The sequence below is a fragment of the Bos indicus x Bos taurus genome, chromosome 16 (genome assembly GCF_003369695.1).
Source record: "Bos indicus x Bos taurus breed Angus x Brahman F1 hybrid chromosome 16, Bos_hybrid_MaternalHap_v2.0, whole genome shotgun sequence".
NCBI lineage: Eukaryota > Metazoa > Chordata > Mammalia > Artiodactyla > Bovidae > Bos > Bos indicus x Bos taurus.
Window position 1 is genome coordinate 23,625,944 of NC_040091.1, and position 25,219 is coordinate 23,651,162.

Below are 25,219 nucleotides of genomic sequence, written 5' to 3' on the forward strand. Positions count from 1 at the left end.
CTGTGTGTGTGTGTGCAGGTGCATTTTAACCACAGTGGACCCGGACACCGGCGTCATGAGCAGGAAGGAGCCACTGGAGACCCTGAAGAGGTAAGACTATGCAATTTAATATCTCTTCGAAGAAGCAGGGAGAACACCACGCGGGAGTATTCTTGAAGCAGAAGAGGGTACTAGTGACTGGGTAATTTAGGAAATATTCCGGGTGCTTTGGTCTCAGAATGCCTACTTGCACAACTAATTTTACTTTTCATTTAGAATTTGTGATCCGAGCACACCAGTTAAAAAGCAACAATATATGGTTTAGGTATTTTGACCAACTTTACGATGGACTTCCCATTAGGTGACCTCACAAATTCATTAGGTGTGATAAGGGCTTTCCGGTGCTTTAAGAAAGGCCCGACTGTTTTGGAGGAGCATGTTGAAGCATGCAGGAGTAAAGTGAAGTGATACCTGGGGTGTGCTGTTATTTTAGCAAAAGCACACATGGAAAAATATGTCAAATCTTGATAAATAGAATCTGGGTGATAATTAGGTGGGGATTCATTGCATTATTTTTTTTCTACTTTTTTCTTTATCTTAAAAGTTTCACAGTAAAATTCTTTTAATGAAAGACAGTGACAGATAAGTTTAAATTGCATAGACCAATATTTACGATAATGTTCATTTTAAAAAGCTGATTATAAAACTGCATATATAGCATTGACTTTTTAATTTGATTTTCCTTTTTAAAATATATAAATGAATCTGAGTAGCTAAAAGGCTGGAAGTCTGTAAAATGAAACATTAATGGAGGTGCTCTTTTGGTAATGGAATTATGGGGAAATATATATTCTGATATGTAGGCTCTAAACTTTCTATAAGCAAGCTGCAGTACTTTAGCTAAAACAACAATTCATGATCCATGCCCTTCTGTGCTGTTTTCTGCCAAATCTGGAGCCAGGACATGGTGGAAACCCTCAAAGTGATGCTCATCTTCCTTGGTCTTCCATTTTGAATGCAGGATCACAGGTCAGGTGTCAGGTCTCATTTCTTCAGCCTCTGAGGCCCTCAGCTTGGACCCTGACATGAATCCTTGGGTATTACTTGCAGAAGAGGAGAGGGAAGAAGTGGGGGGGGTGGTTGGTAACTTCTGCTTTAGTCAAAGCCCCAGAAGACTTGAGGAAGGAATGAAGTGAACTTTGGCCATCTGACATAAAAGGCATCATGAAGAGCACATTAAGAGGAGGTTATACTGGGACTTGTGTGACCAAATTTGTTCCCCTGGAATGGGAGTCTGTTTCGTTCCATCTTTCACCGAGCTCATTGGTCTAAGCTCTCTGGACCACCAGTCTCCTTTAATCAGCACTCATCCCTCTCCTGGGTTTCCCTAGTGGCTCAGATGGTAAAGAATCTGCCTGCAATGCAGGAGACCTGGGTTCAACCCCTGAGTCAGGAAGATCGCCTGGAGAAGGGAATGGCTACCCACTCCAGTATTCTTGCCGGGAGAATCCTATGGTCAGAGGAGCCTGGTTGGCTTCAGTCCATGGGGTTGCAAAGAGTCAGACACGGCTGACTGTACACATACATCCCTCTCTGCTGATTCTGCTGACCCAGAAACTACTATCGGCCCCTCCCTGGCAGGCTGAAGCCTGGGGGTGGGGACTCTGTCCCAGACAGCATGTTGCCCCCAGGCATGAAGCCAGCACCTGCGGTCCATGGAGACCAGCGTCCTGCATCAAGACCAGGCTACAGCGAGGTGGACAGTCATTCCAGGGCCAGGCCACATGGCAGAGAGGGAGGTCAGGAGCAGAGTCAAACGAGGTGGGTTGGAGGGAGGTTGGGAGGGGAGATTCCAGATTACTGAGGTGAAGGGCAAATGGCTGCTTTTTCTTGGATCCCCACCATTGAGTGCAAATTTGCAGAAACATTCAAAGAGGAGGCTACACCTGGATGGGAGGGGAGTTTGGGGGAGAAATCATACATGTATATGTATGGCTGAGTCGCTCTGCTGTACACCTGAAACTATCACAACATTGTTAATCGACTGTGTGTGTGTGTGTGTGTGTGTGTGTGTGTGTGTGTGTGTCTGTGTGGCTTACTCACTCAGTCATGTCTGACTCTTTGCAACCCTATAGACTGTAGCCTGCCAGGCTCCTCTGTCCATGGAGCTCTTCAGTCAAGAATACTGGAGTGTATTGCCTTCCCTTCTCCAGGGGATCTTCCCAACCCAGGGATCGAACCTGAATCTCCTGTGTTTCCTGCTTAGCAAGCGGATTCTTTACCATCTGAGCCACCAGAGAAGTCCCATTAATTGGCTATATTTCAATACAAAATAAAAAGTTAAAAAAATAAGCTACAAGGATATATTGTACAACACAGGGAGCATAGCCAATATTTTATAATAACTATAAATGGAGTATTATCTTTAAAAATCATAAATCACTACACCTGGAACATATAATATTGTACATCAACTATGCTTCAATAAAAAAAAAGAAAAAAGAAGGAAAAAAAAAGAGTTGGACACGACTTAGCAACTGAATAACAACAAAATGTTAATAGAACACCTAAGATTTATACATTTCACTCCATGTAAATTTTATCATCCCTCAAAAATAGTTAAGAAATTTTAACCCTAGGAAATGATATTCCAGCTGAACTGTTTCAAGGTGAAATTTGCTGACATCTGTGACTTACTTGGAAATGGAAAAAAAATGACGATGGATTGATGGATGGATAAATACATATGATAAAGGAAATACAGTAAAATGTTATGTTTTGGGTCAAATGACTGACAATTGGATGTTCTCTGTAAAATTCTTTGAACTCATCTGCCTGTTTGATGATCAAAGTGTAGTTGCTTAGTCGTGTCTGACTCTTTGTGTCTCCATGGACTGTAGCTCACCAGGCTCCTCTGTCCATGGAATTCTCCAGGCCAGAATACTAGAGTGGGTGGCCATTCCCTCCTCCAGGGGATCTTCCTGACTCAGGAGTCGAACCCAGGTCCCTTGCAATGCAGGCTGATTCTTTACCATCTGAGTCACCAGGGAAGCCCAAGAGAGGGATGGGTGCTGATCAAAGGAGGCTGGTGGTCCAAAGAGCTTGGACTAACAAGCTTGGTGAAAGATGGAATGAAACAGACTCCCTTTCCTGCATTGCAGACAGATTCTTTCCGTCCAAGACACCAGGGAAGCCCATCTGTTTGAGGATGATCGTAATGAAATGTTAGAGGAGACTTTATTAGACATGACCGGACACTCCGGAGGGGAGCGAGTCAGAGAAGCTGCAGCGAAGGACTAGTGATTCCTCCAAATGTGCTGGTTCACTCACTATTAGCACAAACTGGAAAATCTTCCATCTTCCCACTTTGCTGTGATCACTGAGCAGCTCTGTGGAGGAGGAGGGCAGGGCAGGTGGGGAAAGCCCCCCATCATGGGGTTAGAGTCCTGGTTCTGCCAGCTGATCAGCAGGCTCTTCTCTAGCTCAGGCCCTGGCTGTTCCTCCCTATGAAGTCAGTGGAGCAGGACAGACCTCCATGGGTTCTGTGTGCAAGCCAGCCAAATGATTTGGAAAATTGGCTGTTATCCATTTGTATACATCATCTTGTTCTCTCCTCCCAACAGTGCTTGGTGCCTGGTACCTTTCCTTCTGGATTCAGAAAGTGTCTTTGGGGCCAGTCCTCTGAATCTTTGGTGCCCCTCCTTCCATTGGGATCTTGTGTTTATAGAAGGAGGAAAATTGACCCCTGGGAGTAGCCCAGCCTTCTGGATCTCCTGCAGCCCCTCAGCAGCCCAACCAGTCCACCCTAATTGCTCTTAATACCCCAGGAGACGGGACAGCCAGCCTAGGTGTCTTCTCCTGTATCTTACTGAGATTTAAATTGCCATAGATGCCGTAATTTATGTCCCTCCCAGGACAGATGGCCATAAATCGGGAAGAGAAAGGCCTGGGCCGCCTGACATAAATCAAAGAAGTGAAGCAAAGTGGTTTCGGGGGCCTCCTCTCTGCTCCCTGGCTTTCCTCCTGGGCAGGATACCTGGGAGCTCTGCTTTCCCTCTTCCCGGGTCCCCTGTGTCCCAGGGCAGTGCTCCAGGAAGGCAGGTTCTCAGCTGGGAGACCAGTGTTGAATGGCTGCTGATCGCAGGCCCAGAGGAACCTTTGTCTGTGAAATACTCACAGTGGAGGCTGGTCTGCTGGCAGGAAAATATGAAGAAGGAATTATTATTTTCTTGCTGGAGGGAGAGTGACTCCCATGCTGATCCCACAGGAGCGGTGTGGGTCTGTCATTGTTCCTTTCAATAGGAAGGATCACCTCGTTCGTTCTGTCGAAACATATGTTTTGTTAGATGCAGGAGGACTTGGACAATGACATTTGCTGCTCTCTGCCTGTGTCAGGCTGTGCTGTGCTGAAGTAAAGACAGAAGGATTTGGTGCGAGTGATACTATGGAAGGAGACAGCTCCCCCCACCCACCAGGCTCTGTCCTCCCCTGCCCCCGTAATTGTGTGACTTTGGCAAGTCAGTTATGTGCTTGATGTTTCAGTTTATTTGTAAAAACAGACCTAATAAGAGTAAGTGGCTTGGTGGTAAAGAATCCACCTGCCAGTGCAGGACACACAGGAGACCAGGGTTCAATCCCTGGGTCAGGAAGATCCCCTGGAGAAGGGAATAGCTACCCACTCCAGTATTCTTGCCTGGAGAATCCCATGGACAGAGGAGCCTGGAGGGCTACAGTCCACGGGGTGGCAAAGAGTTGGACATAACTGAGAGTGAGCACACACGCATGGACTGTATATCTCTCCTGGTTTATGCTCCCCCTTGGTTAGAATAAAGCAATAAACACTACTTTTTAAAATAGATGATAAAATACATAATGACCATGTAGACTGTGGTTATTGATAGTTTCCGCTTATGAGCTTGGCACATTCTGAGAGAAGGAAAATCCTGGAGACACTTCTTTCCGTTTTCTGAGGCTGCATTAAATGCAAGGTAGCCCAACCTGCTTGGCCTTCAGTCCCTCCTGTCTGTGGTGTCTTCACAGTACTGTTTTATTCCTGACCTGCTCATACACATAGCAAGTTGGGTGTCCCCAGAAGTATCCTGTGCCCTCGGTGGGGACCCAGTGGTGATCAGAGACCGTGCTTGCAAACCATGGTCTGGGCATTGACCAATAAGTGAGTAAAGCAAGCAGCTCTCACCAGTCCGCAGCACTTTATAGGTAACAGTTTCCACTCCCACCACACCCTTAAGGATGGAGACCTTTGTTTTAAGTGAAACAAAATGTGTGTCTCCCATTAATGTGGTAGTGTGTTTCGTATTCACTGGAAGAGAAAATTCACTAAGAAAGGTGATTTTATTTATTTTTTGGCTGTGCTGGGTCTTCATTGCTATGAGGGCTTTTCTCTAGTTATGGTGAGTGGGGGCTACTCTTTAGCTGCCGTGCTTGGGCTTGTCACTGTGGTGGCTACTCTAGGGCTTCAATAGTTGCAGCTCCTGGGTTCTAGAGCACAGGTTCAGTAGTTGTGGTGCATGGGCTTAATTGCTCTGTGGCATGTGGAATCTTCACAGACCAGGGATCAAACCCGTGTCTCCTGCATTGGCAGGTGGATTCTTAACCACTGAGCCACCAGGGAAGCCCAAGAAAGGTGATTTTACATGGATTTGCAATTTATTAATCCCATCATCAGGGCTTCCCTGGTGGCTCAGATGGTAAAGAATCTGCCTGCAAAATAGGAGACCTGGGTTTCATCCCTGGGTTGGGAAGATCCCCTGGAGAAGGAAATGGCAACCCACTCCCGTATTCTTGCCTGTAGAATCCCATGGATAGAGGAGATTGGTGGGCTACAGTCCATGGGGTTACCAGCACCACAATCCTATCATCAGCTGCAAAAGCGAAATTTGTATATTTGGAAGAAAAAAATCAAGGAAGATCCATGTATGAGATCATGCCTTGTTTTCAGTCTCTTGAACAAAAAGCTTGGTGTGGATGTGAATTCACAGACAGTGGACAATATCGCCTCAGTCCCACAAGGGGTCGCTGTTGATCTCGTTTGTCGAGTCTCCCCACAGATCAATGGCGACAATGTCAGCAGGAGCGTCAGTGGGACAGAGCTGGGGGCTTTTGGTAGTGCCGTGCCTACAAACCAACTCCTTGGCCCAACCCTGAGCAGGTTAAGGGGCTGGGCTGGGAGGGGTGGCAACCCCTGTGGGTCCTCCCTTCCTAAATTACCTGGAGGGGGAGTACCTGTGTGTGTGGGTGGTGATGTCAAGGGGCAAGGAAACCCATGCATGGCTGAAGGTTTGTGCAGAATAAATATTAACCCCCTCACCTCTTCTCATGTGTGTGTGTGTAGTACCCAGGAGGTACAAAGATGACCAGGGGTCACATCCCTGGTGGGAAAAGTCCTGACTCTGAAGTGAGCCAGACCTCAGTTCTGGCCTGAGCCTGACCACTTAGATCCTGGGCAAGTCTGTTACTCCTCTGACACCTCCCTGTGAAGTGGGGGCGATACATATTCCCACATAGGCACATTGTAGGGATTAACAGATAATCTGTGTGATGTTCTTTGTAAACTGTCAGTGTTTGCACAGAACTGACTCTCAAACCCCTCTCTCAGATAATCAGAGCCTCAGGCTCCCCAGCTTGCAAGAAGCAGAAATCCCGAGTCATAAAGTGCCCGATCTGCCTCCATCCTGAAGAAGTCACCCTCCGACAGACACATCTCCAAATGTCCCTGGTACTGCAGGCTGAGAATGGAGAGGCAGGCTAGGAGACGTGCCTGGTCCCCAGGGTCCAGCATCAGTGCAGACCTGACTGCAGAGCAGGGGAATGTTGTTGGCCAGGCAGGACCGGCTGGATCAGCGGCTCATGGTTCCCATCCACCTGTTGATTTATTTGTTGGCTCAACCAACCTCATTTCGAGTGGCTTCAACGTACCAGGTGCCAGGCTGCTGGCATACAACAATGACCAGAACAGACATAGCGCCTGCAGCTGGGGGCAGAGGCTAGAGGTTTCACCCTCCCCATTTTCTCATTAGCCACCTCTGATATGCAGAACAAAATTAGACCTGAGTTGTTGCAATAGTTTTTTTTCTCAGAAAACAGTAGAATGAAAAAGTGCTTTCCATCAAAATGCTATAAAAATGATTAAAGTTGGAGTTAGATTAAATGAGAGACAGAAGGAAACCTTTCTCCTGGTGGAGGTGGGGGAGGGGAGAATCTTGCCATGTTATTCATGCACATCCCATGTACACTTTTCCTGGTGATTCTTGCATTTTTTGCCTGAAAAAGATGTGAATTTGTTGTTTCCGTTTAGTTGTTCATTCATGTTCGACTCTTTTGTGATCCCATGGGCTGTAGCCTGCCAGGCTCCTCTGGCCATGGGATTTCCCAGGCAAGAATACTGGAGTGGGTTGCCGTTTCCTCCTCCAGGGGATCTTTCCAACCCAGGGATCCAACGTGATTCTCCTGCCTTGCAGGCAAATTCTTTGCCGTTGAGCCACTGGGGAAGCTCCAAAGATAGGAATATTGCTCCTAACAGAGGGTTTTATACCAACACGTTTAATTTGTTCAACAGATGATTGTGGGTCACCGGTGACATACAGGGCCCAGCCTTGGGTGTGAGTGATACAAGGGAGTTAGTCACATTTCCTGCTCTCCACAGACTCTCTGTCTTGTAGAACAGGCAGACATGCTCTAACAGTGCAGGACACAGCACATGTGTGTTCAAGGGGCAGCAGAGGAAATCCAGGATGGGGAGACCGCTCCTAGCCTGGGGATCCTGAGTTTCTTTCCTAGGACATGTGGCTTTGGAGTTGGGCCTTGAAGAAAAGGTAGATTTCTAGTGCTTGGGGAACTGGGGGAGGGGAGCCCAGAGAGGAGCCACCAAGCCAGGGGGGTAGAAAAGAGTTATTAGAGTTATCTGAGGATGCATAAAGTGAGATTATTGACAGTGGAAGAAAAAAGAGAAAATTCAAAAGACGTGGTACAGGAAAAACCTCAGGACCTGGCAGCTATGAACACACTGGAAAGGGAGGGAACCAGTGCAAAGGATGACTCCAGGCCTCTCAGCCTGACGGACTGCTCAGGCTGTGGTTTTGATCACAGATGTGGAGTCAGGAGGAGAGATGCCGAGGGAAGTGATAAAGTAATGTCTATCCAACCAGTCCATTCTGAAGGAGATCAGCCCTGGGATTTCTTTGGAAGGAGTGATGCTAAAGCTGAAACTCCAGTACTTTGGCCACCTCCAATGAGTCAACAGTTGACTCATTGGAAAAGACTCTGATGCTGGGAGGGATTGGGGGCAGGAGGAGAAGGGAACGACAGAGGATGAGATGGCTGGATGGCATCACTGACTCGATGGACGAGAGTCTGAGTGAACTCCGGGAGTTGGTGATGGACAAGGAGGCCTGGCCCGTGCTGCGATTCATGGGGTCGCAAAGAGTCGGACACGACTGAGCGACTGAACTGAACTGAAGCATACTGAGTCCCTAATTCCTTAATGCCGAAAAAGGGAACATTCCAAAGAGAAAAGAGGTGGGAATGTGGCCATTGGTAACACTTTGGTCGTCTGTGCACTGGGCACAACCCCAGGAGTCGCTGTTCTGACCTCTTGAAGGGAACGCGCTCGCTGGAGCGGGGCAACATGGCGGCCCTGTGTGTGGATCCGTCCGCTGAGAAGAGATCACGTACCGTTTGAGCTCTTCCTTCTGATTGGCTGTGACTCATTATGGTCTTTTTCCTGTTGCAGTTACCGCCTGTGTGACCCTTCTGAACGAAAGTTATACGGAAAATCACCCCTCTTTGGACAATATTTTGTCCTGGAAAACCCAGGGACCATCCACGTGGGAGACCCTGTGTACCTGCTCGGCCAGGAATAGGAATCATATGTCCTGGAATAGCAGATGCGTTTAAAAAAATGTCCTCAAAACTGACAACACTTGAAACACAGTATTTTGAAATGGGGCATTTGACTCTTCGGCATTTTCTTTAGAACTGTGATCTCCAAGTTTTTCATCTTTCTCTGGACTTCTTCCTTGTGTCCCAGTGCTTCCAGCGTCCCAGCCTACAAGCAAAGAAAGGTTTGATAACTTAATAGGACTTCAGTAAGTCATCTAAATGATAAGGCAGGATTCTAAAAATCACTTGTTTAACTATGATTGTGGAATAATGTTTTCTCCTTCTTCTCCATTCACCTACTCATAACCTCCATCATCTTACTGCTATGCCTTAGGGAAAAGGAGAGAAGAGAAAGGGTGGGGGATCGAGAGAAATGTTCTGGAATATTTTCTTACCCCGTTCCTCAGCATGCAATGGAAATTAAATAGCACTCCAAATAAGGCTGGACTGTCACTTCACTTTTCCCCCTCAAGTCCTAGACAGGCTTTTAAAAGGGTATAAAGAGCCTGGCCTTCAGTAAACACTCAGACGTTGGTTTCCCCTAGATCGTTTTGGATCTGGCGCTATTACCTTAGTGTCCATGGCATTTGATGGATCCTTCAGGGCACACTGTGCCTCTGGGCGGCAAGACAGCAGAGATGTCAGGGAAGAAAATCAACTCAAGAGAGCAGCATTGCTGTCAGACTCTGATATGGAATAGGAAGAATGGAAGACAAAATCTTCCTTGCCATGGAACAGAATATCAACTATATCCCATTGGTGAGACCAAACTTTTCCCAGTATACAAGAGGGAACAGTCACACTAAGTAGGCGAGGCACCCTTGCCCCCTCTTGTCTGAGATGCTGTTGATGTCACCCTGGGAAACGATGCCCAAAGAAATGGTCAGGAGGGGACATGATGCCACCTAGTGGCATTGTCACAGCTCAGCCATGCTGTTGAAAAGAGGGAAACGGACCGATAGGTTTTAGTTTTCTAGCCTAGAAAATTTTTTTTGAAAGAAACTGAGATAACCTCTAGGTATTCTCTGCTGCTCTGCTGTGGGAACTTGGCCCTAAAAACGTGGCTGTGCTGTCACGGGGTCCTTCTGGATCTTGCTGGTCCCATCAACTCAAGACTGGTTGCTCCTCCTCAAAACCAGGATGAAAAAGTCCTGAGACCCATGGATGAGAAGAAATGTGATTGTGTGATTTGAAATAAACCACTGTATTTCAGGTTTTGAATAAAATCTTTCAAAGGAGAAAAGCAAAACATATGTCAATTCACTTAACAACCAGTATCTAATTTTTCTCCTCATCAAATTATATAACTCTAGTATCTGATGATGTTTATCTTTCATTGCCATTTTGCTCTTTGTATTAGGAAGCTAAGTCATGAAAAATGTGTTTCTAAACTGTAAATAAATGGAAGCTGCTTTGACTAGTTTCAGGTTGTACTCACTTCTTGGCAAGAAGTCAGACTTTGAAGCTGACAGATGTGAATGGGCAAAACCAATCATTCTGTCACCTCACACACATACACACACACACAACATCTTCAGGCATACTCTCGTCTTTGAAGGGCTGTCATGTAAACATACTTTTCAACCTAAAGCCGTGTATGTTTCACTTTGGTTTTATACAAGTGGTTAGTAATGGTTGGAACCTAGCCTAGTTCTGAGGTTAAGTTATAAGGTAACAGGTGCACGTATATATGTTTTCTGGTTGGTGAATTATTGGAATTTGTTTTCCCCACGCTTGAAGTGAAGTGGAATTAAAATAATTAATCAGTCATCCTTGGCCCATCACCTTCCCCAATAAATTCACTTTATGCTGAAACTACAGATAAATTAAAGTAAAAATATTGGATTGGCCAATACAATGGAAAAACCCAAACAAACTTTCTGGCCAACCCAGAAAGAATTCAGCAAGTAGCATTACTAATTGGACCTTGGAAATCCATGGCAGAACGCAGACAGGATTTAGGGAACCATGTGATTATCAGTTCTGTTGAGAGCAGCCAATACTTAGACAGTGATGAGAAACTCAAGGTTGGTTTGGTGGCTGGCCCTAGATAGTATTCAGGGCAAGTTGAATGCCTTAGACCGGAACTTCTAACCCCTTTTCAATAGTAACAGCCACTTCCCAAGGGACTCAGTGTGTGTCAAAGGCCACACTCATGCAGACTCTGTCCTTTGCATTGCAGGGCAGCCTTCCAATTGAAGGGGTACCCTAACCCCCTCCTCATTTGTGCAGAGTCTCCTGCTCCTCAGAGTGTGAGGAAGATTCCAGTTTTAAGACAGAGGTTCCAGTGACCTCTAGAATCTCAGAGTCGTTGCCAAGCTTTCTGTCAGTGAGATTTAAAAACCATTTACTTGTGTTTATTTTATATTTAATGAGTTGGTTAATGCCAAAGGCAGGACTGAAGTCTGGTTTATTTTGGAGACTGAACCTTTGCACACAATTCGACTTGAAATAGAGGGTCAGGAGTAGAGACCATCGCACACCGTCAGAGAGGTCTCCTTAAAGCTGTGGACGATGGGCTTTCACGGTCAGACAAAAGCAGCCACTGTCGGTGTGTGTTTCGTTCTGGGTGGCAGTGTCTTCTGCAGCCACACTGTGCAGTCTGAGAATTACAGAACAGCTGGAGACCCTGCAAAGGACTGTGTGGGAAAAAGCCTAGGCAGGCTGCTTAAAGGGCCACGTTGCCAGCTACTCCCCAGAAAAGGTCAGATCATCACAAATAGGAGCAAGAAACAGCAACTTACACACAAGGGCAGAAAGAAATCAGGGTGGGCCTGATGGAAATTAGGCCGGACAATGCGAAAAACTCCTCGTCTCCTACCGGTTGAGGAGATGCCCTTGGGGGAGGGCTGCTGGTTTGCTAGAACTGTGTGAAAAGGTCAGGCAAGCTTGACTTAGCCAAGTGTGACTTTGGAAAACCATCTGGAGGCTGTCACCAGCAGTGACGGTAGGCAGGTACCCCCCAGAACTCAGTGACAAATCAAAGCAATCCATGGTGGCCAAGAACAGATACTGTGGAGTCTCTCAAAGATGCCAGAGTGACTCTCAGGCCTGTTGATACCTTAACACCGCACATCACTAAGTTTGACTGGGTCCGGGATGTTCTGAAAGTTTGCTTGCAGTGTTAGACACTCAGTTGTGTTTGACTCTGCCACTCCATGGACTGCAGCCCTCTAGGCTCCTCTGTCTACGGAATTCTCCAGGCAAGAATACTGGAGTTGGTAGCTATTCCCTTCTCCAGGGGATCTTCCCTACTCAGAGATCGAACCCAGGCCTCTTGCATTGCAAGCGGATTCTTTACTGTCGGAGCTTGCAGGGAAGCTACTAAAAAATGAATTCCCTGGACTAATAACTTTGGGAAGTCTGGCATGCCTCACTCCTCTTCCAAAGGCCCAGCAGCCAGTACAGGGCGCCAGAGAGAACTGCAGTGAAGAATTCTGTTTGGGTTTAACACTGCCCTCCTCAGAGGTCTATTTCTGGTCACCTTTTGGGAAGCTTTGCACTGATCTCTAGAGGGAGGACCAGCCAGAAATGAGGTCTGTGCTGAGCCAGAGGTTGTTCATTAGAAGAGGGAAGACGATAAAGGGCCCCTGCCACGTGGAAGAGGCCTCTCACTGGACCAGAAGGATGGGACTGGACTAAAACGTTAAAGGGAGGAGTGGAGAGGGTGTCTTAGACCAGCTCTCCTGCCAAAGCCCGTAGGAAGAAGCAGTTCCTTTCTTTGGACTCATTTTCCAAACCTGTTTTTGTGGTTAGATGGAGTGGATCAGAGTGAGAGGCGGAAACCCAGGCTCTCCAGTCCTGGTCTTACAGTAGTATGTAACACAAGGGCTCCAGCATGCTTCATGGGCCAGGGAGGCCCCATCCCTTGTCCGCCAGCTTCACTTTTCTTTGGCAACTATGCTCAACCAAAGTTGCCTCCCACCACATTAAGCAGAATTACCCCAGGGGTGCTAGTGCTCCCGACTGTACACACACATTCACTCTATACTATGATCTCATACCAGCAAGAACAGACATTACTTGCTTCTACCGCTTTCTTAGAAATGGATGAGTGAGTGATGATAGTGTCTCAAGTTACCCAGTTTCAAGAAAGGGGAAGGATCTGGCTCAGTACCACGATGTTCTTAGAACTGGGATAATAAAAATGTACCTGAGGCATTCCTTTGTCTGCATGGACTGGATTGTCTTCAGAGGAGGAGGCTCAGGCCACAGCCTTGACTCTGATCCTGCTCTCCCTCAAAACACAGCTGACAGGGGACCGAGGGGACCACCTGGTCCCACGCTCCACGGTCTAGCTCAGAAAGAGGAGTTGCCTTAATCACATTATTAGTCTTCCTGAACAGACAGTCAGCTGTATTAAGGAAGAAAGGGACCTGAGAAGTGACTTCCCATTTGACTTCTTCCAAGGCTGGTTTTCAGAGAAGGCAACGGCACCCCACTCTAGTACTCTTGCCTGGAAAATCCCGTGGACGGAGGAGCCTGGAAGGCTCCAGTCCATGGGGTCGCTAAGAGTCGGACATGACTGAGCGACTTCACTTTCACTTTTCACTTTTATGCATTGGAGAAGGAAATCGCAACCCACTCCAGTGTTCTTGCCTGGAGAATCCCGGGGACAGAGGAGCCTAGTGGGCTGCCGTCTATGGGGTCGCACAGAGTCGGACACGACTGAAGCGACTTAGCAGCAGCAGCAAGGCTGGTTTTATTCGATGGGTCAAGTTCATTCATATTTGATTATTGACAGATCTCATCTCTTCACCCTTGGTGATCCTCTGTCACGCTCCTTTACCTTTAGAGAGCATTTTAGTTTATTGTATTTACTTTTAATACTATACTAGCTTTGAAAATTTTTTGTGTTTAATTTTTAAAAATTATTTATTTGGCCACCCTTTGCAACACACGGGATCTTAGTTCTCTGACCAAGGCTCGAACCCACACTCCCTGCAGTGGAAGTGTGGAGTCTTAACCAGTGGATCACCAGGGAAGCCCCCTCCTACAGCATTTTAAATGGTTCTTCCCTCTGCCTCCCTCATGAGGCCCACAGCCCCTGATTCTTCTTCATCCTTGGAAGCCCCTCTTCTCTCTGCCTGTGTCTTCAATGGTCAAGGTTCTAGTCCATATGGAGCTTGGTGGGATCTAAGTCAAGTTCAAACCTCTATGGGCTTTTCTGGGAGTATTGTAAATAAGGTATTGTTGTCATAATTATTTCTGATTAATGTTTTTACACCTAATAAAGTCTCAAAGTGATGGCGTGTACTTGGTCTAGGGGAGGACCATCTTCCAGATGACTTGCCAACAATTAAAGTGGCTTGTTAGTCGGAGGCCCAGGACGACCAAGGACAGCTGGAGAGCTCTTCTTTGCAAGCAGCTCTGGTTAACATCAACCGGGAAAGCTCTTTGTAAACACATGAATAATTGATCGTCCCGCGCTCACATAGCTACCGAGGATCTGAGCCCGTATGACTCATTTGCGAGCCATTCCTGTCGTCTGGATGCCATAACATTGGAGGAATGATGATCGTTTCTTGGAGATTCTTCTGTGGCCAGAGTTGCCAAGACCAAGGCTGTAATGGTTTGTTATGATGACCTTTGTTATTCCATTAGGCTCAATTGCTTTAAAAAATGATGTGTGCATACTTTCGGAACGTTTTTACCCTTTACGTTGACCTGACATCATAGTTTATATTACAGAATGTATTAATGACAGAGGAGTGTTTTCATGTCCCAAGGACAAATTTTAACAACCATAATCTGCCCTCAGTCATCATAAATATAAATGTATTGGTCAAACAGATCTCGTTAATGTGGCCAAGATAAATGCAAGCCTATATTTTAAGGCAGTTGAAGTCCTAGAGAATATATTTGGAGCCTTTTGTGGGACTCAGAGATCTTGTATACGTGCTATCAGAAGGTTGAGAAAATTAACATGTTTCCCCCTCGGGTTTGGCGTTGGACAGATATTAACGTCTTGGGGATGTCAAATCAGATTGTTCACATAGTTTCTGGACACCATTAATGCCTGGTGGGGTGAATCTTAGTTCTTAAAGCTGTACTCTCATTATGCTCGCAGGGCTTTTGAAAGGAAAGGAGATACAGATCTCAAGTCTCAGCCACGTGTTGCTCAACCATATTTCCCTGTTTCAGACTGTGTTTTAAAGTTTTAATTGTATTAATCTCACTTGCCCCAACATCTTGCTTCCTGTGGGAGGAGGTGCCTTCCCACAGATGCGTGTCTGACGTTTTGCATCATCTCAGTTGGCAATGAGTATATTTGCAGATAATGTTCTGGACATGAGCTGTCGGAAGAGTCCAATACTTTTACTCTTTGTTACGCTACGTTTAGAAGTGTGGGTCTTTATTAGTAGTATCCACATTTCAAGCTTCTCAGGCAGAAAATAAATAGTTGTTCTAAGAAGCCCTTTCTCATCATGTTTTTATACTGAACCACGAAAATGTGTTTAAGGCGGTAATGTCTCACATGCTACCCCCGAGAGAGCAGACTGTTTATAGGGATGAGTTCATCTCCCCCAGATACGGTAAACATGGTGCCATCATTAACCTCTTTGTGGATTACAGTCACCTGGCAATGATTGATGAGCACCTCAAATAAAACCATTTACCCTTCTTCCTTTAAAGGAGTCCTTTGAGAAGAATCTTTCCTTCTCAATTTGCTATGGCCTTTGGCAAAACACACATGGGGCACTTTTTAAAAAATACTTTTTATTGCAGTGTAATTGTTTACCAGGTGGCGCTAGTGGTAAAGAACCCACAGGCCACGCAGGAGACCTAAGAGGCTTGGGTTCAATCCCTGGGTTGGGAAGATCCCCTGGAGGAGATGGCAACACACTCCAGTATTCCTGCCTGGAGAATCCTATGGGCAGAGGAGTGTGGCAGGCTATAGTCCATGGGGTTGCAGAGTCGGACATGACTAAAGCGACTTAGCACACACACACACAGCTGCTTTACAATGTTGTGCTAGCTTCTTCTGCACAGTAAAATGAATCAGTCGTACATATACATATATTCCCTCCCTTTGGATTTCCCTCCCATTTAGGACACCCCAGAGCACTGAGTAGAGTTCCCTGTGCTATACAATAGGTTCCCATCAATTGTTTATTAGTATAGTATAGTATCAATAGTGTATATGTGCCAATCCAACAACAGAAACTGAGGCACGTATACCCAAGTTCGTAGCAGCCAAGAGTGGAAAACAAATGAAATGTCCACTGACAGATGAATGGATAAACAAATTGTATCCATACAATGGAAGGTGATTCAGCCTCAGAGAGGAAAATAATTCTGACATGTGCTACAACACAGATGAACCTTAAGGACATTATGCTATGTGAAAAAGGCCAGTCACAAAATGACAAATGCTGTATGATTCTACTCATACGAGGTATCTAGTATAATCAAATGTATAGAGATAGAAGAGTTGTGATTGTCAGGGGCTGGAGGAGAGAGGATGGTGGTTATTGTTTAATGAGTGTGGGCCTTCAGGTTTGCAAGAGGACAAGAGTTCTGGAGAGGAATGGTGGTGATGGTTACACAACAATGTGAAAATACATAATACTACTGAATTGTATACTTGAAAATTGTTAACAGCATAAGTTTTATGTGTATTCTACACCAAATAAAAAACAATATTAAAAAAAATGAGAATGAGGTACAAGAGAGGCTTAGAGTTGAATTAATCCAAACTCTAAGGCCCCTTCCTGGAAAGCCAGCGCAGGCTACAGCTGCTGTCAGAGCCACAACCTTCTCCTCCCCACACCCCAGGACATCAAGAACTCTTCTTACTGAAGCTAAAGAGAATAAGAATTTGACATGTAATGTCTTTGAACTTGACTGAGAGTGGGATAATTTAATTTCAGGCTTTAACTTCTTTGGATCTTGTAAGAGGATTAAATTTTGGTCTTGGGACTCACTAGTAACTTGATACTGAGAAGGGTAAGTTCAAGTGTAGAACATCTTATATTTGGGATGCTTTTATGATATAAATTAAGATATGTTGGTTTTAATGCATAACTTCTGATGCGCTATGTTGGTCAATGTAGCTTGAAATAATTTGAGATGGAAAACTGAAGAAGAGCTACATTTTTCATCTTGAATATAGAAAGGCCTTGAGAAACACAATGTACTTAACTGACCCTTCTCAGAAACTTACGGGGGAAAACTCCACACTTCCTGCAGGGGAAGGTCTCTAGTGGAGCAGTGGCTGGTTTGGTGGTGGTGGTAGGGAGCTGATTCCCTCTCTGAAGGTGCCGTGCCCCTTCTGGTTGACCACTGTTGTGGTTTAGTCCCTAAGTTATGTTTGACTCTTTTGTGACCCCATGGATTGTAGCCCACCAGGCTCCTCTGTCCATGGGATTTCCCAGGCAAGAACCCTGGAGTGGGTTGCTGTTTCCTCCTCCAGGGGATCTTCCTGACCCAGGGATCAAACCAGGATCTCCTGCATTGGCAGGTAGGAATCTGGGGACAGATAAAGTAATTTCTCTCAGGCTGCTTGAGTATTCATATTTATTTCTTATGCATCCAATGAAGAGGCATTAATTAGTCTTGGCCCCTCCCATTTCCTCTCATCCTTCTTCTTAGGAGAAAAATGACTGGTAAACTCGGGAGTAGCAACTGAACTCTGCTTCTCCTCCTTCCTCTTTCTTCCTGGGCTCAGCCCACCTTCAAACTGCTGGGAAGTCTCCTTGGTCCAAGTGGTAAACTTGGCAGAAAAACCTTGCCCTAGATGGGAGAGGCCTGTAGCTGTCCAGTGCTTCCTGAGGCTTGGTGAATAAATTTTCTACTGAGAGTCTATATTAGAAATTGTTGTCTAATTACTTCTATATTATATTCCTCAAGCACATCCTCCAGGCTAGCTTTGTTTTTTGTTCAGTAATAAAACAGATATCTGTGGTTCAGTCTCTCATTCATGTACAACTCTTTTCAACCCCATAGGCTACAGCATGTCAGGCTTCCCTGTCCCTCACTATCTCCTGGAGTTTGCTCAAACTCATGTCCATTGAGTGGATGATGCCATCCAACCATCTCAATATCTGTCACCCCCTTCTTCCCCTGCCCTCAATGTTTTCCAGCATCAGGGTCTTTTCCAATGAGTCAGCTCTTCACATCAGGTGGCCAAAGTACTGGAACTTCAGCTTCAGCATCAGTCCTTTCAATGAATATTCAGGGTTGATTTCCTTTAGGACTGACTGATTTATGTGACCTCAAAAAAATCAGATGTTTGATCTAAAACTGTGTCCACACACTAATTGTGCTCCGCCTTTGCCAGGTGCCATGAAGTCTGCAGAACAAGTTCATCCACTGCATGCCACTTGATCCTCCTGATGATCCAGTGAGGTGGATGGATGGGAAAGCCTTCCGTAAGCTATTTCAGTATTATAATCACACTTGCCCTTAGTTGCATAACTCATGTCAAGGAGGTTTGAAAAAGTTAAGTAACACGTTATAGGTGGTGGGTTAGAACAGAACTCAAGGCTTTTGACTTTGGCAACTTGCTGCTAAAAATCTGTTGGCAGTGTATGTGTATAACTGATTCACTTCACTATATCCCTGAAACTAACACAACATTGTAAATCAACTATACTCCAATAAAAATTTAAAAAATCTGTTGGCAAGAATTCAAAGTATCTTCAAGTGGAATCTGGTTTAATCCTACATTTGAAACATTCACTTGTGACTTAATGAAGGGAACTTTAAGACTGTTGTGTGGAGATTGTAGTGGGTTTGTGAATCACCTAATGATTTTGTTCAAAGTGGCTATTCCTGTATCTGATACTCTGATATCCCCATGTGGTGGGTCTGCAGTGGGACCTAGGAATCCTCCTTTTTAGGAAGGCCTCAAACTGTTCTAAACTCTTACCTCATTACTGAGTCCTCTCTCTCCCCACTCTAATGTTGGCATTCTCTCTAATGGTGTGTAAAGAAATGTTAGCTTTCTTTGAGAAATGGAACTCACTAGCATACATTGTGTTAAAACACGGATATGTCCACATTGGGTGATCGGTTCATTCTGATCCAAACACGCGTCTCCCAGCTCTCTGAGGACCCTAGCGCCCACATCTGGAGGCAGTGGGAGACCACCTGTGTCCTGAAAGAGAGCAGAGCTCTGAAGGCAAAACTTGGATGGACCTTCAGGCAACTGAGTCAACTCCTGCATCATTCAGCTCAATTCAGTTCAATTGGGCAGGAAGGGGCAATGCTTGGGGCTGAGCAATTGTGCACAAATTGTGTAACAAATGCCTGTGTGATAACTATGCATGAGGAAATAATGAGAAAGAGTGCTTTGTAAGCATATTTGCTTCTTTTTATTTTGTTTATTTTAAATTTATTTTTACTTGGAAGGTAATTGTTGTGTGGGCCTTACAGTCAGAATAAAGTATCAGTGAAAGTGATAGTCGCTCAGTCATGTCCAGCTCCTAGCGACCCCATGGACTATAGCCTGCCAGGCTCCTCTGTCCATTGAATTCTCCAGGCAGGAGTACTGGAGCAGGTAGCCATTCCCTTTTCCCAAGGATTATCCTGTCCCAGGAATCGAACCCAGGTCTCCTGCATTGCAGGGAGATTCTTTACTGTCTGAGCCATCAGGAAAGCCCAAATATTGTGTATTAATACATATATTAATACATACATGGAATCTAGAAAAATAGTACTGGTGAACCTATTTGCAGAGAAGGAATGGAGAAGCAGACATAGAGAATGGACTTTCAGACACCGTGGGTGAAGGCGAGGGTAGGATGTTTTGAGAGAGTGGCATTTGCTTCTTTTTTAAAATCAATTGATGGGACTTCCCTGGTGGTCCAGTGGTTAAGACTCTGCATTTCCACTACAGTTGGCCTAGGTTTGATCCCTGGTCAGGGAACTAAGATCCTACAAGATGTGTGAACAAAACAAATCGAAGCAAAAATCAATTGGTGCCTTTTAATGAATCAAGAAGTAAGAAGGAAGTCCAAAATACAGCATTACCAATGTAAAGAACATGGGGGCCATTGGTATGGGCTTTTTTGTGTGTTTGTTTCTTTGTGTTTATTTTATTTTTCCAGACAAGGTAAGAGTTAGAGATGCTGGTGAGAAATTGCCACATTCTCTAAAAGCCCACAGAGATTCTGTCTTTCTACCTTCCAGCCAAGCTTCAGAGGAAACTCTTTTCATGTGAACTGGAAAAGATGAATTTCAAGCTTCATTGAGAGCTTGAAAACCTAAAATCCTCCATGAAAAAAACCTGCATCTCCAGAATCTTTCATCCCAAAGAATTAGAAAGCTTTTTTTCTTGGGCTCTGAAATGGTTGGATTATTAACTATGATAACTTAAGTTACTGAATAGAAGGATGTAATAAATCTGAAGGTATTTGTTCTGGTTTTGACTAAGCAAAATTGTATAATATTAAATCAGATGTTGTTATAAACATATGAAATGGCACGTTTTTTCCCAGCTTGGGGCATTGTGGCATGAAGCTTCTGGGAATCTCAAAAAAAAAAAAAATGTTTTTACATTCTTGCATACCGAGTCTGGTTTCTGCTAGGTTTTCTTCTTTCTGAGTATGAATGCTAAATAAAAGTGCTTCTGTTTAGATCCTTGTGTTTTCCCAGCAAGTTAGCAAGGCTGACTGATGATGTTCTTGCTCCTTTGCAGGCTGTTCTATAGGGTAGAAGGAAAGGCCTGGGACGTGTGTGTGTGTGTGTGTGTGTGTGTGTGTGTGTGTCCGTGTGTGTCTGTTAAATGGCAGGGATGAATGGCATCCTACTACCCTGGCATGTCTGGGTTGGAGAGACTCTTAGACACAAGCTAGTTCACCAACCTCCTCATGACCCTGGAGAGAGCGGCACAATTGCCTCTGGTAAGTGGTTATGTTGGCCTTGAGCTTCTGCCTCAAAGTGGTGGTAATGCTGCTGTGTGGTGCACAAAACAATGAGAAAAAAACTACAAAGAAATCATGACGTACAGAGTGCCAAAGAGCAATTATAGTTTTTCTTGTGTTGGCGCTTAGTGGTAATTTTTATTTCCTTAGTTTCCAGGTGTATTATTTTTCATAATGGGAGAAAGTAAATTGATATTCAAAACATAATTGTAGCCTTAAAAAAGTTTGAGTATTTAACAATCACCTTTAAGAAAGATGATTTGGGATTTTGGTAGCATTCTACAAATTGTGTAGAGCCACATTGTCCAACATGGTAGCCATTAGCTATGTGGGGTTCCTGAAATATGGCTGGTCCCCCCAGAGATGTACAATATATGAGAGATACACACCCAATTTCAAATACCTAGTGCAAATAAAAGAGTGCAAGATAGATCAGCAATCATTTTTATAATGATGATGCATTGAAATGACAACAGTTTGGAAATATTGGATTAAATTAATTATTTTTTAAAATTTATTTTATTGAAGTATAGCTGTATGTGTTAATTTCTGCTGTATAGCAAAGTGATTCAGTTATACATGTATATGTATACATATATAATCTTTTTCATATGCTAAATGGTTTATTATGATTATTACAGGATATTGAGTGGTGTTTCCTATTCTATACAGTAGGACCTATTGTTTATCCATCTGTATATAATAGTTTGCATCTGCTAATTCCAAACTCACAAGCCATCCTTCCCTACCCTCTCCCTTTGGCAACCACAAGTCTGTTCTCTATGTCTGTGAGTCTGTTTGTGTTTCATAGATACATTCTTCTGTGTCATATTTTAGATTCCACATATAAGTGATATCAGATGATATTAGTCTTTCTCTTTCTGACTTAGCATGATCATCTCTAGGTTCATCCATGTTTCTGTAAACAGAAGCAACCTAAATGTCCATCAACAGATGAACGAATTAAGAAGATATATACAATGAAATACTCAGCCATAAAAATGGATTGGCTATTAATAAATTAGTAAAATTCTTTTCACTTTTTTTTTTACCTTTTTGGCATGACTACCAGAAAATTTAAAATGACATTATGTGGGTCTTGTATGAAGAGAGAAGATTAGCATTCTTTTTGACAAGAGTAGGGGAGGGCCTGGACAACACACATATAGTGAAGACATTGCCACCTATTTGGTAACATCTGAACATGGTTTTGAGAAAGGAGAGTGATAGCTTAATGAGTGTGAGGTGTCCTTTTAGGATGATATAAAGGTTCTGGATCCAGGTAGTGGTGATGGCTGCACAATATTGTGAATGTACTAAATATCACTAATGGTAAATTTTATGTCATGTGTATTTTATCACACACACACACACACACACACACAATTACATATGTGGCTTATATTATCCTTCTGTTTTCACGTGTTTAAAGTAAAGAGGTAGGGGGTATGGCTTTGCTTAAAATAGTGTCTCTAGAAATACAGAGGGCTTCCCTGGTGAGTCAGTGGTAAAGAATCCACTTGCCAATGCCAGAGACATGGGTTCGATCCCTGGGTTGGGAAGGTCCCCAGGAATTGGCAACCCACTCTGGTTATCTTGCCTGGGAAATCCCACAGACAGGGGAGCCTGGTGGGCTACAGTCAATGGGATTGCAAAGAGTCAGAAATGACTTAGTGACTGAACAACAACAACAAGAAATAGAGAAAAATGTGGAAAGAGGCAAGTATGGACTGAAGGTGGTTGAGAGAGTTTAGAATTCTTTTCTCTCTCCCTTTGGTGAAAATGTTAACACGTTTCCTGAAGCCCCTGGAGGCCTCGGCTTCACGCAGTCCCTATCTCTTTGCAACGCCTTCGTCTAACTTGTCTCATTCCACTTTTCCTCCACACTTGGCATGCTGCCCATTGCAGGGTTTCTCACTAAAGATAACTCCTTCCCTAAAATTCCTCACAGTTATGTGGTGTTAAGGAATTAGCGATCTTGACAGTTGGAAATAAAATAGAACACTCAAATCAGGCTCCACAAGCCTCCTGCCTCCCAGATACTGTTGACTGAGAAAAACCAAAGTCTTATCTCTGCAACTCTGGAATCCAGCTTCTTCAGTGTACACCTCAGGAGGCAAAATGGATCTGTGGTGTCAGGAGTCAGGACAGTGGTCCTGGGGGCTGGAAGTGAAAGGAGGTGGCAGTGCCCAGGTTGGGGTATCGCGAAGGGCTTGTGAGTGCGGCCAATATTCTGATCTGGGTGCTCCTTCCCTCAGTAAGTCCATATGGTGAAACCATTGAATTGGTGACCCCATTTGCGTTCCTCATCAATACCAAGTTTAAAAACAAACCACCCTGGGAGGTGGATACTTCTCTGAGTGTTGAGCGACCAGCCCTGGAATGAGTGAACGCGGGGTGGCTGGTGCATACCCACTTCCGGCGGGACCTGGATTGACAAGGCCAGTCCAGGAGGAAGAGGTGGAGACTTTCGGAGGTCCCGCCCCAAGACCCTCTGCCTGTGATCTTTGTGAGTGAGCGACTCGCCTCAGACAATTCACCTTTGTACCTTCTCTCCTGTCTCTGCATTTGGGGCCCCCACACACTTGGAGGTCAGGGAGGGAGGGGTGTGAGCTTGAGTGACTCTTACCAAGAGGCGGGCTCAGCCACTGGTGTAGGTGAGACCCCCTCAGGACAATCATATTCTTGGGAGAGATTGGAATTCTTCCCCTGCCGTAAATAGACCCCCGTGAGGGGAGGGGGGACTGCCCCGGAGCCACCAGGCCCTGCGGTTATCACCTACGGAAATCCTGTGTGGTGGTAAATACAGCCTCAGCAAAGCCTGGAGAAGAGATTACAGGGGGGAGCCAAGGAGGGCTGCTGAGGAGGCTGCCCTGGGAGGTTATTAACCAGATAGGGGCGGGAAACCAGAGGCTGGGGGATTTGGGTTGGAGGAACACAGGAGGAAATGAGGAAGGAAAAATAAACAACTGAGATTAGCAAGCTCACTTGCTTCCTCCCCTCCACCCTTTTGTTTTGTGCCTGGAAGAGGTCGCCCCTGAGATCTCCTCTGCTGCAGACAACAGCCTGAAGGCTGATTTTGTAAACGGGGCCTGGCTCCTGCCTCCTTCCCCCATAGCCAGTTAGTTTCTCGCAGTGACCTTGCCCCCCAAAACCAGCCTGCGGCAGGATTCCTACATGCTCCCACCCCCCACCCCCACCCCCACCTCTACAAGTGCAAAGTGCCCAAGGAGATGTGTCCAGCTGGATCACCAGGGGCACCAAATGCCGTGTCCCTGTCAGGGAACTGGTTCAGGGGAGGTTCATGACAATGTTGTTGACCCTCGGAGAGGTTTTTGTTTCTTTGCATCACAACCAGAAATGATCAGATGTGGCCCTACATTGAAGTGCTAACGTTCAGGTCCGCCAGCCTGCTGGAAGTCAACTGGTTCCCTTGGAAAAACTTCAGTCCCATAAGATAGGTGAGAGGGAACTGGAAGGTGACCAGGAAAACTGCCTGTTCAGACCTCAGCGCTGGCTGTGCTGGTTGAGTGACGGGGGGCCAGGCTTCCTAACCTTTGTGGGTCTTCACTGAAACAGCCATAAAATAGGAATGAGTATGCTAACGCACCATCCATCATATGATACTACTGAGGCCTCATGTATACACGACTATCTGATAGCAGGTATGTAAAAGTACTTTGTGAACTGCAGAGCGCCTCCCTGGGAACTTTATGGCAGGGGTTATCAGAGTGGTCTGCTAGGGTGTGTGGGCAGAAAATTGTTACAGAGAATGCACAGAACTCCAGTTTGCAAATGTTTTACTTTTATGTTAGAGAATCTTTAAGGAAAATCAAGATCCTGATAAAAATTAGCTAACCCTCAATGCTTGTTACTTAAGAGAAAAGCTGCTTGAGACTTTCCTGCCCATCCAGTGGTTAAGAGTCTATGCTTCCACTGCAGTGGCCGTGGGTTCAATCGCTGGTCTTGGAACTAAGATCCAAAATCCTGTGGGGCCACGGCCAATAAATAAATAAATGAGAGAAGCACCTCAATAGAAAACCTTGGGATGGCATTTTGGGGTCACATCTGAAATCACTTTGTTCTTAGTCCACCCCTGGGGCCTTTCTCTCCTGCTCAGACACATGTCTGCACCAGGGAGCAGATTCCCACCCTCAACTCACCTCTTGCACAGCAGTCAATGCCTTTATAAGTTCTTTCTTTCCTTTTTTTTAATTAATTTTTATTGGAGTATGGTTGCTTTACAATGTTGTGTTAGTTTCTGCTGCACAGCAAAATGACTCAGCTATACATAGACGTTCTTTCTGCACTGCTTGTTTAGGCCCGGTCCAACGAGCTCCCCGTCTGTGAGGCCTGTCTCTCTAAGCAGTGTAAAAATGTGAAGTGCCAGGGTAGTTATCTAGAGAGAGGGCAGGCTAGGAGCAGCTTATTGAAAGCCTTTCTCCTGCTTAGCTGCCCGCTGAATAGGCTCC

At 45.2% G+C, this 25,219-nt stretch overlaps 1 protein-coding gene and 1 pseudogene across 3 annotated transcripts in view; both read left to right on the forward strand.

Annotated features, from left to right (window-relative positions):
* Positions 1-20,298, forward strand: part of MARC1 (mitochondrial amidoxime reducing component 1) — a 34,020-nt gene extending 13,722 nt beyond the window's left edge. Inside the window, exons 6-8 of one of the 3 annotated variants that reach the window (XM_027564485.1) lie at positions 19-90; positions 18,161-18,251; positions 20,014-20,298. In XM_027564485.1, the coding sequence (XP_027420286.1) occupies positions 19-90; positions 18,161-18,227 (139 nt within the window). In that variant the 3' untranslated portion in view covers positions 18,228-18,251; positions 20,014-20,298. Of the gene's footprint in view, positions 1-18; positions 91-8,728; positions 10,300-18,160; positions 18,465-20,013 lie in introns of those variants that run through there. The other 2 variants (XM_027564484.1, XM_027564483.1) reach the window with 2 other exon arrangements.
* A 1,545-nt stretch (positions 20,299-21,843) lies between these two features.
* On the forward strand, positions 21,844-21,961 carry LOC113907100 (annotated as a pseudogene).
* Positions 21,962-25,219: the final 3,258 nt, after the last annotated feature.